At 44.9% G+C, this 16,242-nt stretch overlaps 1 protein-coding gene across 1 annotated transcript in view; it reads left to right on the top strand.

Moving 5' to 3' along the window:
- The window catches only part of LOC122935579, an 84,128-nt gene extending 70,844 nt beyond the window's left edge, over positions 1-13,284 (top strand). Inside the window, exon 2 of the mRNA XM_044291342.1 lies at positions 12,487-13,284. Within this exon, the coding sequence (XP_044147277.1) occupies positions 12,487-13,048 (562 nt within the window). The 3' untranslated portion in view covers positions 13,049-13,284. The remainder of the gene's footprint in view (positions 1-12,486) is intronic.
- The last annotated feature ends 2,958 nt before the right edge of the window (positions 13,285-16,242 follow it).

The following is a 16,242-nucleotide window of genomic DNA, read 5'->3' as shown; positions in this document are numbered from 1 at the left end:
CTCCCACATTCCTCAGGGTCCTTTCCCTCTTTATGTAAGATAGTTATATGGGCCCTCAAGGCCTGTGGAGCTAGAGACGCACCCTCCAACAGTGAATTACATAAATTAGTAAAGTGGGGAAGCAACCGCTCCTTGAACTTCTTGTAATAAATGATGGGGAGGCCATCTGGACCCGGACTCTTCCCTATGGGGATAGAGCCAAGCACCTTATCAACTTCGGACATGGAAAAAGGCTCAAGGAGCGACTGCTGTTCTTCATCTGAAAGAGAGGGTACCTTAAGCAAGGATAGAAATTTTTCTATGGGGCTCATGCTGGCTTTCCCAGGGGGATCCAAATCACTATTTGGAACAGGGAGATTGTATAGATTAGAGTAAAACGTCTGGAAAGATTTAGCTATAAGGGTGGTGGAAGTAACTCTCAAGGAAGGGTCGCACTTAATTGATGAGATAAAGGTTTTTTCCCTCCTCTTTTTAATTAAGTGGGCCATCATTTTGTTTCCCTTGTCTCCATGTCCATATATTTTACTCTTTAAGCATAAAAGGGACTTGGTTTCTTTAATATTGAGAAGGTCTTTAACTTTTCGTCTTAGAATTGTCAGGGCTTCTTTGTGGACTTCTGAGTTTGTTAATTTGTGTAATTTTTCTTGTGTCTGTATCTGAGATAGTAAAGAAAGTAGTTCTTTTGTCGATTTCTTTTTAACATATGAGCCCATAGCAATCAACTCTCCCCTTATATAGGCTTTGTGGGCTTCCCAAAGTATTGGCGTAGAAGTTTCAGGGGTGGCATTATATCTGAAATAGTTCTCTAGTTTGTCCCTTAAATCGTCTAAGTGGTTTTGTGATTCCAGGAGAGTGGTGTTTAACCTCCACGACCATACCTTATGTGGAAGACACTGTAAAGAGAGGGACATATTAATGGGAGCATAATCCGAAACCACTAAGTTCCCTATCTCAGTACCCTGAACACATTGTATATAGGATTAGGAATCTGGTAGAAATAAATAATCTATCCTACTGTATGAATTGTGGACATGTGAAAAGAAAGTGAAATCTTTCTCTGAACGGTGTAAAGTCCTCCAGACATCAATCAGGTGCAGTTCTGCCAAGGCAGTCATCAATCTCACTATTTGTTTTCTATTTAGGCTGGAGGGTTTAATCGTGGGGGTGTCAAGCGAGATGTTGAAGTCACCGCCTACTATTAACATACCTTCAGAGAAATCTTTAATTTTCTTGAGTGTTTTAATCAGCCATGGGACCTGGCGAGAGTTAGGGGCATAAACATTTGCTATTGTAATCTTAAAATTAAAGATGGTACCCTGGATTATAAGTAGATGACCCTCCGGGTCGATATAAGATTTAACGAGGTGGAATGGAATAGATGGGCTTATAGCTATCGATACGCCTCTAGAGGCAGATGAGTGAGTAGCATGGAACCATTGGGAGTATTTGGACTTGGGAAGAAATGGGTTTCCTGCCATAAAACTATATCAGCCTTTTGTTTATAAAGCAAGTTGATGATCTGTCTTCTTTTTTGAGGGGCATTAAGCCCATTCACATTATGGGACAAAACTTTTAAGCTAGCCATATCGCCTTAAGACCAATGACAATGTTTGCATCTCAAGCGCCTTATAGGTGTGAATAACTGGGGGAAACCAATTTTTACAAGGAACGTCAGTAGAGAACCAGGTGTAAGCATATACGAGAAGTGTGTTCTGAAGGTGAGGTGCCGGCGTTTCCTTGGACCCAGCCCCGCCACCCCTAGACAGAGTCTGAGGAGGGCAAGGCCGTCCCGCAGAAACACTCCACCCCGGCTGAGAGGGAGGGAGAACCTTTGGCATCTAGACTAGCTGCCTTGTGTAAAAATCTGATAATACACCTTAATTGTATAACGGGTGAAGGAACCTGCAAAACAGATGCAGATAAATCTGAAAAAGGTGAAAAAAGTCATTATAGGCATTTAAGACTATTGCAAATAGGATATGACACTGGAGAGAGATGGCGGATGTGAACTTAGGCCCACCCACCACCCTAAATTGGTGGTCAGCAAGTTCGGCCCAAACACATGCTTGCAAAGGTGACCTGTCAACAGTGTCATATGATAATCATAAAACGCATATATGTATAACCTTTAGACCATAACGTATGGAACCATAAAACAGCTATTACTAGAGGGTCGCCAGATGACCCCCTATGGTCATCGGGGCTAGGTGACCAAGGAATTGAAGAGGAGATGCTGAGGAATGCTTCACAGTTCCTCAAGTGATCTTCCTATTCTTTGGAGACTTTGGCTTCTTAACAACCTGCCATGTAGGAATCTCCGGCAGGCCAGGGATACCCAGGTCTTCTGGTACGGGCATCCAAGGTTGTACCTCCACAGGATCAATCTCAAGCTTTCCCCATGCATCCGCTAAGTCCTGCGGTGTTCTGATAATAATCTGTTGCCCCGCTTTGGAAGTGGCCAGGCCGAAAGGAAACAGCCACCTTACTGGAAGCTTATGCGATCTGAGCGCTTCAGTTACGGGTTTTAGCGCCCTCCTTTTTGCCAAGGTGCTGGAAGCTAGATCTTGGTAGAACTGTATGCGGGCTCCATTATATAAAGTCTCCTTCGATTCTCTTGCGGCCCTTAGTATAGAGGCAGTGTCCAGATAATTTAAAAGTCCGCAAATTATATCTCTTGGGGGACCGTTATCAGGCGGTTTTGACCTCAAGGCCCTGTGGGCTCTCTCGATTATAATCTGGGAGGCTTTTTCCTCTCCCACTAGAGAGGTGAAAATGGCCGTAACCGCTTTAGTGATCTCCCCAGGGGGAACGGTCTCAGGTACCCCCCTTATGCAGACATTCTTCCGCCTGCTTCTATTCTCCTGGTCTTCTAAGTGGAGAAGAGCAGAAGTAATATAGGAATTATGGCCTTGTAGGACCTTTCGGACGGCTTCCCCGTGGGAGACTATCGCCGCCTGCGTTTCTTCTAATGCCATGACTCTCCCCCCGATTTGTTTTACCTCCGTCTTAATGTCCGAGATGTCTTTGTGCAGGGGTTGCAATGCTTTGTATAATGTCTTCTTAAAGAAGGCTCTGGACAGCGGGAGATCCGTATTCTCTGCTCCTTCCGACATGGCGCATGAACTTTCACCATCCGAATCTTCAGTCTGCGCGGCAGCTCTGGCACCCTCTGGCGCCATCTTAGATCTGTGAGCCGGGGAGAAACTTCTCTTTTTAAGAAAACGATCCATCTCCGCTTGAGTATGACTCGGTTTCTGCATGCCTGAGGCAGAATCGCTTCTGTCTTTGTTGGTTTTCACCATGACAAGGGAATATAGCACCCGTTATGCTAAAAAGGCAGCAGCGTCTGTGAGGAGCTCTGAGACTAAGCGGCCATCTCGGCTCACGGCTAGCTCCGCCCCCCGGTCAAATATAATTTTTTTAAAATTCGCTCATCTCTACTTAAAATGCTGATCTCAATTCATATGCTCTAATTGTTACTAGCGATTGGCAGAAAGTAGAGAGGCGATCCAACCTGAGACACATGCTATAGAGAGAATGACTAAATAGCAACAGACCAAAGGTAAGCAATTATTGTGCCAGGAAAACAAAAAAGGGATAGCCCCAGGATAGCTCAGAATCATAAGAGCGCTTAGGGGGTCCCAAAAGGTTATATGTCTATATTATTAACCATTTATGGTTAGAAGCAAGGCAGGAATTCAACCTATACACTGGTAAGGATACCTAAAATGAAAGCTAATACTAAACAATACTGTAGTTTTTTAAGTACAGTTACAAAAAACATGCAAAGTCCAGAGGACTCACAGTTTTAAGGTGATGAATCCACTGGGCCTCCTTGCAGAGAATCTTCTTTTCCCAATCACCCCCATGGCGGGATTTACACACCACCTCTATCACCTGGAACTTCAACACTCTATAGTCCCCATGATGATACTTGAGAACATGTCACGCAATTAGTTTTTCCCTCTGGTTATTAATATCACCAATATGATCACCCACCCTCCGTCTTTGCTTACGTTTTGTCTTACCCACATAATTTAATGGGCATTGACACGTATATAAATAGACAACTCCATGGGTTCTGCAATTCGCTAAATACCTAATGGAGTAACTTTTACCTGTGAAAACACTGGAAAAGCTGGTAGATTTGAGAATAATGGGACAGCATATGCAATCATTTCCACATTTAAAAGTACCGCATGGTCTGTGGTTAAGCCATATACCTTCGTTTTGAGGTCATTGTTAATGGCTATGTACCAATCTGTCCTTAATAGATCTTCCTCTCCTGTATGTGATAAATGTTTAGGGGGGATACAATCCCTTGAATCAGGTTACGATAAAAGAATACCCCAAAACCTTCTCAGGATACCCAGGATTTTTTGGTTTTGAACATCATAGGTGCCAATAATCCTCATTGTATTATTCCCGTGATCTGGACATGTATTGGAGGTGAGTAAGGAATGCCTATCCTGATTAAGAGAATAATTAAAGGCTTACTTGAGGGAAAAAAACAATTGCACGTCATGTTCTCGAATATCATCATGGGGACTATAAAGTGTTGAAATTCCAGGTGATAGAGGTGGTATGTAAATTCCCCGTGGGGGTGATTGGGACAAGAGGTTTCTATGCAAGGAGGCCCAATGGATCCACTGCCTTAAAACCATGAGTCCTCTGGGCTTTAATGAACAGATCTCCTTTGCATGTTTTCTGTAACTGTACTTAACCAACTACAGTATTGTTTAGTATTAGCTTTAATTTCTGGTATCCTTACCAGTGTATAGGTTGAATTCCTGCCTTGCTTCTAACCATAAATGGTTAATAATATACACAAATATCCTTTTGGGACCCCCTGGGGCTGTATAGTCCCTTCCCTCCCCGTTTTTTGTTTTCCTGACACAATAATAGCCTAACTTCGGTCTGTTTCTATTTAGTCATTCTCTCTTATCTATAGCATGCGTCTCAGGTTGGAACGTCTCTCTACTTTCTTCCAATCGCTAGTTACAATTAGAGCATGCGATCTGAGATCAGAATTATAAGCGCTCTTCCAGTACGATGGACCGCATTTTGCGTTCCACCAGCCCAGCATATCTCTCCTTACCATTGCGCTTCATTTATGGCTGTATGACGCACTTCCGTTACGACGGACCGCACTGTACGTTCCATTGCTTCTATGCCTCATAGTTAGGCCTGTTTATATATTTTTTTAAATATGTGGTTTGGCGGATAGCTATATTAGTGAATTTATATGAGGATCATCTACTCCTTTTTTCATTTTGCTGGACCACAACTTATGTTTACCGCTACTGGAAGTGCGTCATCGGCCGGAAGTTTAACCACGTGCTTTAAGCTGTGCAGACCACGGAACTATAAATGGGGGCACCTTTCAATATGCAGGTGCACCCACATTATCTAGGTTGCCATTATCTTTTGCTCTTTATATTTATTTGTATTTTTATGAGTCCCCTGATGAGCCACTTGTATTCCGTCAAATGGGGAAAAGCGTCGGGACTGGCCTGTTAATGCCAAACGTGAAGATACTTCTATGGCCTTCCAGGGGTCATCCTAGGGCAGTGACGGCTAACCTTGGCACTCCAGCTGTGGTAAAACTACAACTCCCAAGATGCCCCCCTTGCTTGGCTGCTCTCAGAACTGTATAGAAATAAATGGAGCATGCTGGGAGTCGTAGTTTCACCACAGCTGGAGTGCCGGAGAATAGCCATCACTGTCCTAGAGTATAGCCACCGATAAGTGGGGTCGCCCCTTTTGGGGCAGGTGCTCCGCTTTCAGGCAGGGATAGCCGTAGGGCTATTTTAAGAATTTAATCATCTCCCGACTGCACTTGTAGAATTGGCATCCCTTTGGACACAATTGGGTATCAAGTAACCGTAAGTCAAAACCTAGATATTCACCTGCTATCCAGTTTATCTTTATTATACCAAGATCAGTCTTATAGGAAGGTCTCCTTATTAGTTTCTACCTCACTATATTGTTGTCATTCATTCTTTGTGGACACCAGATAATTTGTGTGGTTTATATAATCATCTAATATTTGTTGTGGGGTTTATTTATATATTTTTAAACAATAAAATAAAAGTTATATTTTAGAGGAAGATTTCCTTTCAGTGATATTTTGTATGTACACAGTGACTGCACCGGCAGAATAGTGAGTGCAGCTCTGTAGTATAATACAGGATGTAACTCAGGATCAGTACAGGATAAGTATTGTATGTACACAGTGACTGCACCAGCAGAATAGTGAGCGCAGCTCTGGAGTATAATACAGGATGTAACTCAGGATCAGTACAGGATAAGTAATGCAATGTATGTACACAGTGACTGCACCAGCAGAATAGTGAGTGCAGCTCTGCAGTATAATACAGGATGTAACTCAGGATCAGTACAGGATAAGTAATGTATGTACACAGTAACTCCATCAGCAGAATAGTGAATGCAGCTCTGGAGTATAATGCAGGATGTAACTCAGGATCAGTACAGGATAAGTAATGTAATGTATGTACACAGTGACTGCACCAGCAGAATAGTGCGTGCAGCTCTGGAGTATAATACAGGATGTAACTAAATGATTTTCCTATTTCATGACGTAAAGTCATAGTTTTATTAAAGACACGGAGGTGAGTATTGCTTTCTCCTTCTTTACTGTCCACCAATAGCAGCAAAGAGAAAAAATTTACATACAGGAAGTAACCAATGTCCCTCCCGTCTGGCCCCTATAATAGGCCGCTCTTCCTCTGGGACTTCCTCTTTCTTTGATCCTGGTGCCCACATCACGAACACCTCAACGAAACTCCGCACTGTAACTGGAACGAATAAGCCCAATGCCAACGAAGCGTATCCAACTAGCCAACCTGGCCAAACTGTGGTAGAGACCTCAACCGAAAGCACGGCATCCTAGAATGGATAGACCTTCAACCTGAAAAAGAGAACAGACCATAGGTCCAGGTGAAACAAAACACGTGACGACCAATCACGTCCGGAACCCCTCTACTGAAAACGACACATTAGGGATTAAAGGACTGAAAACAACATAAATCTTAAAAAATAACCATAAATAACGATAAATCACAACAATAATGACAATGATAATAATAATCTTAAACAGATCTATAATACAATAAGGCAAATAATAAATACCCCTGTAACAAAAAACCCGTGAGGAAACCCAAGGGCGGGAACAGGGCGGGCAATACTCGCCTCCGTGTCTTTAATAAAACTATGACTTTACGTCATGAAATAGGAAAATCATTTAGTTTTACAGCAAGACACGGAGGCTCATATTGCAAGTTCAAAGCTGATCTATAATAGAAACAAACAAATTAGCCTGAGGACGGAAATAAAATTCTCTGAACGTGGTAACATTAGACCAATCAGCCAAACGCATCACGTCCTCCAATCTGGCTCCTGAAACCGCAAAGGAGGGCAGTGAAGACAGAAGTGTCAATACCCGCTAGCGACATGACCCACTTAAGCCAACGCGCCAACGTTGGACTAGACACCCCGGTCCAAACGGATGTCGGATAGAAAGGAACAACTGAGATGTGTCGGGAGATCGATGGGCTCTAGTCCTGGATTCGTATTCCCTAAGGCAAGCCACAGGACACAAAATTGGAGAAGAAGTGTAACTGGGATAGGAGACAAACCGGATGCTAGTCCTGGTGCGACGCAAAAGGTTAAAAGTAACCCCAACCGGGGTGAAAGAACGAGCGTCAAAATCAAGGGCCCGAACAACCGAGACCCTCATGCAAGAAATAAGACAAAACAATGCTAAAAATTTAGCAGGACAATTGCCTAAGAGAAAGGGCAGAATTCCCCGGCCAAGAAGATAAAAAAGGAAAGGACCAGGGAGACGTCCCATCTAGTGGAAAAACGAGGTCGAGGAGGACGTGCCAACCGAGACCCACGCAACAGACGAGAGACCGAAGGACGTTGACCTGCAGGAACACCCTCGTAACCTAAATGGGTAGACTGAAATAGCGGACCTGAAAAGGTTAATGGTCCGATACGCCTTACCCGCCTCAAACAGTGATGTGAGAAACTGCAACAGGTGAGCTACAGGTGCCGAAACGGGATCCAAGTCCCGTCCCACGCACCAGTTAGCCCAAGTTCTCCAGGCAGCCCGGTAAGACTTTCTGGTGCCGGGAGCCCATGCGCTGTCCAGTAACTGTCGAGGTGCCTCCGAAATGCCATCGAAATCTCCAGGCGTCCGGAGATCCGGCACGCCAGCAGCCTTAGGGATCCGTCGAGGAGAAGTGGGTCGTGCAGACCCAGAGGGTTGCGCAGGAGATCCTGATGGGTCGGGAGAAAGAGAGCTATCTCCACAAGGATCCTCAGCAACGAAGGGAACCAGACCTGAGACCCCCAGAACGGAACCACCAACACCAGGTCCGCCAGAAGCCATGGAAAAGGGAGGAAAAGCATAAAGGCGGGATACCGACTAATCCTGGATAAACGCATCCACCGCCACTGCTTCCGGATCTGGACGCCAGCTGAAAAACCGGGTGAGTGGCCTGTTGAGCCGAGGGGCAAAGAGATCGACAGCCATCGGTCCCCACCTGTCCGAAATTGCTGAGAAAACTTCCGGGTCCAGCTGCCAATCGCTGCCGTCCGACAGGTAGCGCGAGTTCCAATCCGCACGAACGTTGCTCAGCCCCGGTAAGTATTCCGCCTGCACCATGATGTCCCTGGACAGGCACAACGACCAAAATTCCTTGGCCAACCGAGCCAAGGTAACCGAGTGAGTACCCCCCAATCGGTTGACATACCGGACCGCCGAGACATTGTCCATCCGCAGCCTGATGTACGCGTTGGCGATCCCGTTGGAGAAGCTCCTCACTGCAAACAAGCCGGCTAGGAGTTCCAAAGCATTGATGTGGAGGAGGGATTCCTCCTCCGACCAGGCTCCCCCCGTGGAAGCTCCATTGCAATGGGCGCCCCAGCCCTGGAGACTCGCATCTGACTTGATGGTCAGTTCCGGCAGAAATCCGAAGATCGCTCTGCCGTTCCAAGCCTCCAGATTGGCAATCCACCAGCCCAACTCCTCTCGGGCTTCCGAGTCCAAAAACCACCGCGTCCGCAAAGGAGGCACCGGTCCGAAGATGGGCGATCTTCAATCGCTGGAGAGCACGGTAGTGCAACGGAGCCGGAAACACTGCCTGGATCGATGAAGCTAACAGCCCGAAGATGCGAGCCAGGAGACGTAACGAGAGGTGGGGAATGGTGAGGGCATGTTTCAACCCCTTGCGAACCATACGCAAATTCTGCATCGGAAGACTAAGGGACTCCTGAAAGCGAATCCACCGTGAAGCCCAAGAACTCCATCCGCTGAGATGGGATGAGGCATGACTTCTCCTTGTTGAGGAGGAAACCGAGATCTGACAGCAGGTCCGCTGTCCACTGGAGATGTTCCAACAAACCCACCCTGGACTCGTGCATCAGGAGGATGTCGTCCAGGTAAATGATGAGGCATACGCCCCGAGTCCTCAACCATGACACGACTGGTCGTAGCAGCTTGGTGAACCACCAAGGAGCTGAAGACAGCCCGAATGGGAGACAAGTGAACCACCAGATCTCTCCTCTCCACCAGAACCGGAGCAGATCCCTGGAACAAGTGGCCACTGGGACCATCAGATAAGCATCTTTTAGATCCAGCTTTACCATCCAGTCCCCAGGAACTAACAGGTCCTGAAGGAGGTGGGTCCCCTCCATCCTGAAATGACGGTAGCGTACCACCGTATTCAGAGCGCGAAAGTTGATGACCGGTCTCATCTGACCCCCATTTTTCTGGACGAGGAAAATATTGCTGATCACACCCCACTCCGAAGGAGGGGCAAATTCCATCGCCTGTTTTTGCCTGAGAGAGCATAGCTCCGCGTCCACCAGAGAGCAATCTGGACGTGATAGCGGGAGGGGCGGGGGGCAAGGAACCAGGTCTGGGGACCCCGTGAGTTCTATGTGAAAGCCCCTGACCGTGGTCAATACCCATGGATCTGAGGTGATGAGACTCCAAACATGAGAAAAAAGTTGGAGTCTGCCCCCTACACAAGGTACCATAGAATCCCCCAATTGGGGGAGACTTACCCAAGGGTCTGCGATAGCTGGGGTTGCCCTCGCGCCACGGGCCTGAAAGCTTGCCCGGCCGGACAGGCGGTCTCTACTACTGCCGACCCGATGAGAGACCCGTCCGTGGAATACCCTGCGCATAAAGGCCTGCGCCTTGTCAAGCGCGGTAAGGGTACCCACGAATCGGCCCATATCCTCAATAAAGGAGTCGCCGAAAAGGAGACCCTGGGCGTCCTTACCCGCCTCTGTAAGTGCCAAATTTGCCCATTTGGGGACTATTTTAAACAAGATGGCCTTGCGCCTCTCAATTGCCAAGGAAGTATTGGCGTTACCGGCAATACAGATTGCCCTTTGGGTCTAGCCTCATAATTCTTCGGGGTCCATAGAGGAGCCCTCATTTCTAGCCGATTCGGCTAATACAAAAATCTTGGCTAGCGGGCCAAAGATATCTAGAACCTTATCCTGGCAGCTGCGTAGCGCTGAATCCAGGTCCTTTTTTGGGTTCCAGCCAGTCTTGGCCAGGAATTGTGACATTTTGGGATCTACAAAAGGGGTGTCACACACTTTGTTAGGGACTATCGGTCTGGGACACTCGGCCCTAAGTTTGTTCCGTGATTTACGGCTCAGAGGGTGACGCACCCAGTGCTCTAAATAAGCCCCCACGTGGTCGGTGGTAAACCATTCCGCCGATCGAGGGTGGTGCAAAGACTCAGGGTCGAACCTTGATTCGCCTGCAGAATCCAGCGGAGTCTCTGATCTGTTAAGATTAGATGAGGACGCTACGTCCTTGGCAGCGGAGGCCGCAGTAGCGGATACTGAGGGGCCCTGAACTGGGGGAGCAAAATCCTCCTCTGACACGTAGTCAAAATCCGCAATAGCCCCCTCGTCTGATGCTCTATCCGAGTCAGACATATCAGGTGATTGTGCTCTAGCGCACTTCCATGTTCGCGCCCGTTCTGCCTGGCGTGAAGAGGCCCTTTTTCGTGAACTATGCACGATCTCTTGGGTGGCAGGATGCGCACCAGTCAAAGTCTCCTGTGGCACAGGAGGTTCATTAAAGGTAGGCTGCGGTGTAACAATAGGGTCTTGCAAGGACATTCTAGCAGGCTGGGCGGATAGTGCCTGGGTAATGCTATGTGACAATATAGTCGACATGGAGCCTGTGGCTGCCATGATGGACTCAGACACAGAGCGCTGCAGGGCAAGCGCCTGTGCGTCCACCTCATTGCTGTCCTGACCCTCAGGGGAGGAGGGGATAACATTTGTGTGAGGATTAGGCAGAGGGTTAGACATGATACCCCAAATATAACCAAGCAATAGAAGGAACACAGGGGCTAGCACAAAATGCACCCGACAAATCGCAGGGTAAATAGCCTAAACTACGCAGTAGGAGCGCCTGGGCAGCCGACCGGAGCAGAGCGCAGGCGCCGGAATGACATACAGTGGCCGGAAGCGCAGAGGGAACCGGACGCCAAACAAAAAGCCTGCGAATCGCGGTACAAACGACACCAAAATGGCCGCCGAGATCTCGCGAGATCTCGCGGCCGGCAGAGCTACTGAAGGCGCTCACAGGAATGGCGCCGCAGAAGCGAGGGGAAGAGGCCTCGCCCCCGAACGCTGGGGGAGCGCAAGGACCGAGCAGGTAAAACGGAGGTAACACCGCAATGAGCAGTCCCCCCCCCCCCCCGCCGCGAATCGGGAACAACGCAGCAGAAAGTAATATGGAACGCAGGGAAGCGCTATATAGAAATACTAAACTAAACTCAAAGGGGAATAGAATAGAACAACCTGTAAAGACAATAAAAGGGCAGAAGCCCCCAAGGGAGCGCTGCTAGTAAGGGTTAGTCACCCTAGGTTGGAGCAGCGCACAGGATAAACATAAACACAAACCATATAGAACACACAAAATAATCTATAGGTGTACTTAGCTGTTGGCAGCAGCAAAGAAAGAGGAAGTCCCAGAGGAAGAGCGGCCTATTATAGGGGCCAGACGGAAGGGACATTGGTTACTTCCTGTATGTAAATTTTTTCTCTTTGCTGCTATTGGTGGACAGTAAAGAAGGAGAAAGCAATATGAGCCTCCGTGTCTTGCTGTAAAACTCAGGATCAGTACAGGATAAGTAATGTAATATATGTACACAGTGACTGCACCAGCAGAATAGTGAGTGCAGCTCTGGAGTATAATACAGGATGTAACTCAGGATCAGTACAGGATAAGTAATGTATGTACACAGTGACTGCACCAGCAGAATAGTGAGTGCAGCTGTACAGTATACTAAATAATTTAACTTGTAAGAAGTATAAAATAAAAATTACTTTTAACAGTAATTACTGTACTATTTTATTCATTTTACATGAGTATAAAATAGGTTTTAAGTATATAATCGGGTTTGTTTTATTATCTAACAGGGGTTTGCAGGATCAGTATGCCTATTTTGTTAAGTTTACTGATGAAGAATGCAACAAAGATTTACAAACCAAAGATTTTGACGTGATTCTGAAGGATGATAAATCTACCGGCATACGTGAGAAAGTGGTCAATAAAGAAATCTATAATGGAATTCGAATGGTGGCCGCATCCTACATAAAGATGAAGAAATATGACATACATTCCGAATCTCGCCTATTAAACCCTGATCCTGAATACTCCCCAATCAGCAAACTACTGGAGGGGACCTCCGCTAATGATTGTGTTGTATTTTTCTCCCTGAACTCCCCTTGTGTACAGACCTGCACTGATCCCAAGGGGAAGTACAACATTATCGACAAACTTAATAAACACAACCTTCCCACGAGCCGAGCCTTCGCTTACACCAAAGTGTTCGAGAAGGATAAGAATAAACCAGAGGACGAGGTTTGGAAAAACTGGGGAGTTCTCGATGGCAAAATGACTTTACTTCGGTGTAGCGGAAATAACTGCATTAAATGCTTTAATAATGGAGTAAAAGATGAAGCCTGCTATAAGGATTAGTCTAGATGATCAGATTACGTTGCTGCTTTGCTTATAACTATTACACATCTTCCCAGTAGCATATTAACTATATGATTTTCTTTTCCTTTTTAATTTTGCATTTTTTGTATACCAAATGAAATAAAGAATACCTATAAAATACTAGTATCTGAGGAGAGACGGCTGGTGGTCACGCTCAAAGTTTATATCTTTATGACAACATATAACAAGCTTAATAAATAAACTGCTGAAATTTGAATTTCAAAATCTTTGATGTTTAATTTCCATTTCACTGCACTTAGGGGGTCATTTAGTATCCAGTAATGCGCCTATATTCGGCATATTTCTGGCAGAGATTGCAGCAAAAAGGTTATTTGCGCCACAATCTGTGACTTTTCCCAACCAGGTCTAAAAAATGTGGCCATGGAGTGGCGGCAGAGGGGTCGGGCCGGCAGGCCTGTCTCATTCATCATTTTTTACACCTGTTTTTGGCGTACACAATGGTCTAAATGTAAGACAGCAAGGAAGCTGTGTTACATTTAAAACTGGCAGCACCTCTTCATAACTCCGCCAGATCCAACGGCAGCTAAAGGGGTTATTAAGACCAGCATCTAAAACCGACCGGTCTTTATAAATGACCCCCTTAACCACCTCCCATCCGCCCGTTGACTATAAACGTCCGGAAGGTGGATATCTATCTCTGAATGGACGTTCTGGAATGTCCATTCAGAGATTGCACCTGCTCGCTAATCGTGCAGCTGCAGAGCGGGTTGCTGCTGTCAGTGACAGCAGGGCAACCCAGAGAGAAGGCAGGGACAGTGCCCAGGTATCCCTGCTTTCTAGATCGCTGTATACAAAGCGCTCACTGAGCTATGTGCTTCCTGTCCCGGCCCAGCGGTCATGTGAGTGCAGGAACTGCTTTGAGACTGTACAGCGCATTATTCTGCTGTACAGCCGCTCTGAGGGTGTATTTCCCCTGTAACTGTCAGCCCCAGTTACAGGAGAAATCAATAGTGAAAAAAAGAAAAGTGAAGTTAAATGTCCCCCAAAGGTCTTGTATGAAATAAAGTGTAAAATAAAGTGTAAAATAAAAAATTTAAAATAATGCGATAAAATAAAAAATAATACATGTAAAAAAAGAAAAATTCCCCAAGTAAGGAATAAAAAAAAGTAAAAAATAGAAAAAAAGAAATAAAATAGACACATTTGGTATTGCCGTGTCTGTGACGGTCGGCTCTATAAATATATCTCATGATCCACCCAGTTCGATAACCACCATAAAAATAAATAAATAAAAACTGTGTCCAAAAAAGGCATTTTTGTCACCTTAGGCTAGGTCTACACGACGACATTTGTCGCGCGACATTTTGTTGCACCAATGTCGCGCGACAATTTTTATAATGGCAGTCTATGGTGTCGCACTGCAACATGCGACATGCTGCGACTGCGACGCGACAGTCGCAGAAAATCCATTCAAGATGGATTTTTCTGCGACTGTCGCGTCGCAGTCGCAACATGTCGCATGTTGCAGTGCGACACCATAGACTGCCATTATAAAAATTGTCGCGCGACATTGGTGCAACAAAAAGTCGCGCGACAAATGTCGTCGTGTAGACCTAGCCTTATATCACAAAAAGTGCAAGACCAAGTGATCAAAAAGGCGTATGTCCCACAAAATGGTACCAATAAAACCGTCACCTCATACCTCAAAAAATGAGCCCCTACATAAGAAAATCGCAATTATTAAAACTATAGCTCTCAGAACATGGACACATTAAAACATAAGTTTTTTGCTTCAAAAATGCTATTATTGTGTTAAAGTGAAATAAATGAAAAAACTATTTGCTTAATTGATTCATCCAGCGATTCATTCATCTATTTTAAGACCGTGTTATTTGTTGAAGTAAATAGATGTGAGTACTCCCGATTATGCAACAATGTATCATGTGACAGACACTAACATCACCAGTGTGTCACTCCAAAAATTGTGATGCTGACAGTATAATCTGTGGCATACACGTATTACATCGAGTGAAATCCTCCTATCTCCCATCTGTTACCATTCAGCAGGGCCGTTTCCTTGTTGGGACAACTAACTGTGAGTAAGTTTATATTATCCAGCCTTATCGCCTACGTGATTATAACTTATCAAACCGGTATATAAAAATTGCAGGAGTCTATCAAAATTACAGAAATATATAAGGAACCTATATTGAGCAACATATTCATTCTTATAGACTCACTTACAATGTACATGTTACACTATTTAGAGCAATGAAATGATAAACTGTTGCATAATCAGGTGTACTCACATCTTCAACAAATAACACGGTCTTACAATAGTAACTTGAGGGGTGTAGTTTCTATAATGGGGTCATTTATGGGGATATCCACTATGTAAGCCTCACAAAGTGACTTGAGACCTGAACTAATCCTTAAAAAGTTGCTTCAAAAATTCTAAGCCTTAAAAAAATGACATTTCCAAAATGATGCCAACATAAAGTAGACATATGGGGAATATTAAGTAATACATATTTTATGAGGTATCACTTTCTGCTTTAAAAGCAGAGAAATTGAAATTTCGAAAATTGCGAATTTTTAAAATTTTGTGGTAAATTTGTGATTTAAAAAAAATAAAGGTGAAATATATTGACTCCAATTTATTACTATCATGAAGTAAAATGTGTCACGAGAAAAAAAGTCTCTGAATGGCTTGGATAAGCAAAATCATTCCAAAACTATAACCACATAAATTGACATACAGTGGATATAAAAGTCTACACACCCATGTTAAAATGTCAGGTTTCTGTGATGTAAAAAAATGAGACAAAGATAAATTATTTCAGAGCTTTTTCCACCTTTAATGTGACCTATAAACTGTATAACTCAATTGAAAAACAAACTGAAATCTATTAGGTAAAGGAAAGAAAAAATAAAAAAATAAAATAATATGGTTGCATAACTGTGCACAACCTTAAACTAATAAGTTGTTGAAGCACCTTTTGATTTTATTACAGCACCCAGTCTTTTTGGGTATGAGTCTATCAGCATGGCACATTTTGACTTGGCAAGATTTGCCCACTCTTCTTTGCAAAAACACTCCAAATCTGTCAGATTGCTAGGGCATCTCCTGTGCACAGCCCTCTTCAGATCACCCCACAGATTTTCAATCGGATTCAGATCTGGGCTCTGGCTGGGCCATTCCAAAACTTTTA

This window comes from Bufo gargarizans, chromosome 4 (genome assembly GCF_014858855.1).
Source record: "Bufo gargarizans isolate SCDJY-AF-19 chromosome 4, ASM1485885v1, whole genome shotgun sequence".
Lineage (NCBI taxonomy): Eukaryota > Metazoa > Chordata > Amphibia > Anura > Bufonidae > Bufo > Bufo gargarizans.
The sequence above is the reverse complement of the archived record's forward strand: the minus strand, read 5'-3'. Positions and strand labels throughout refer to the sequence as shown.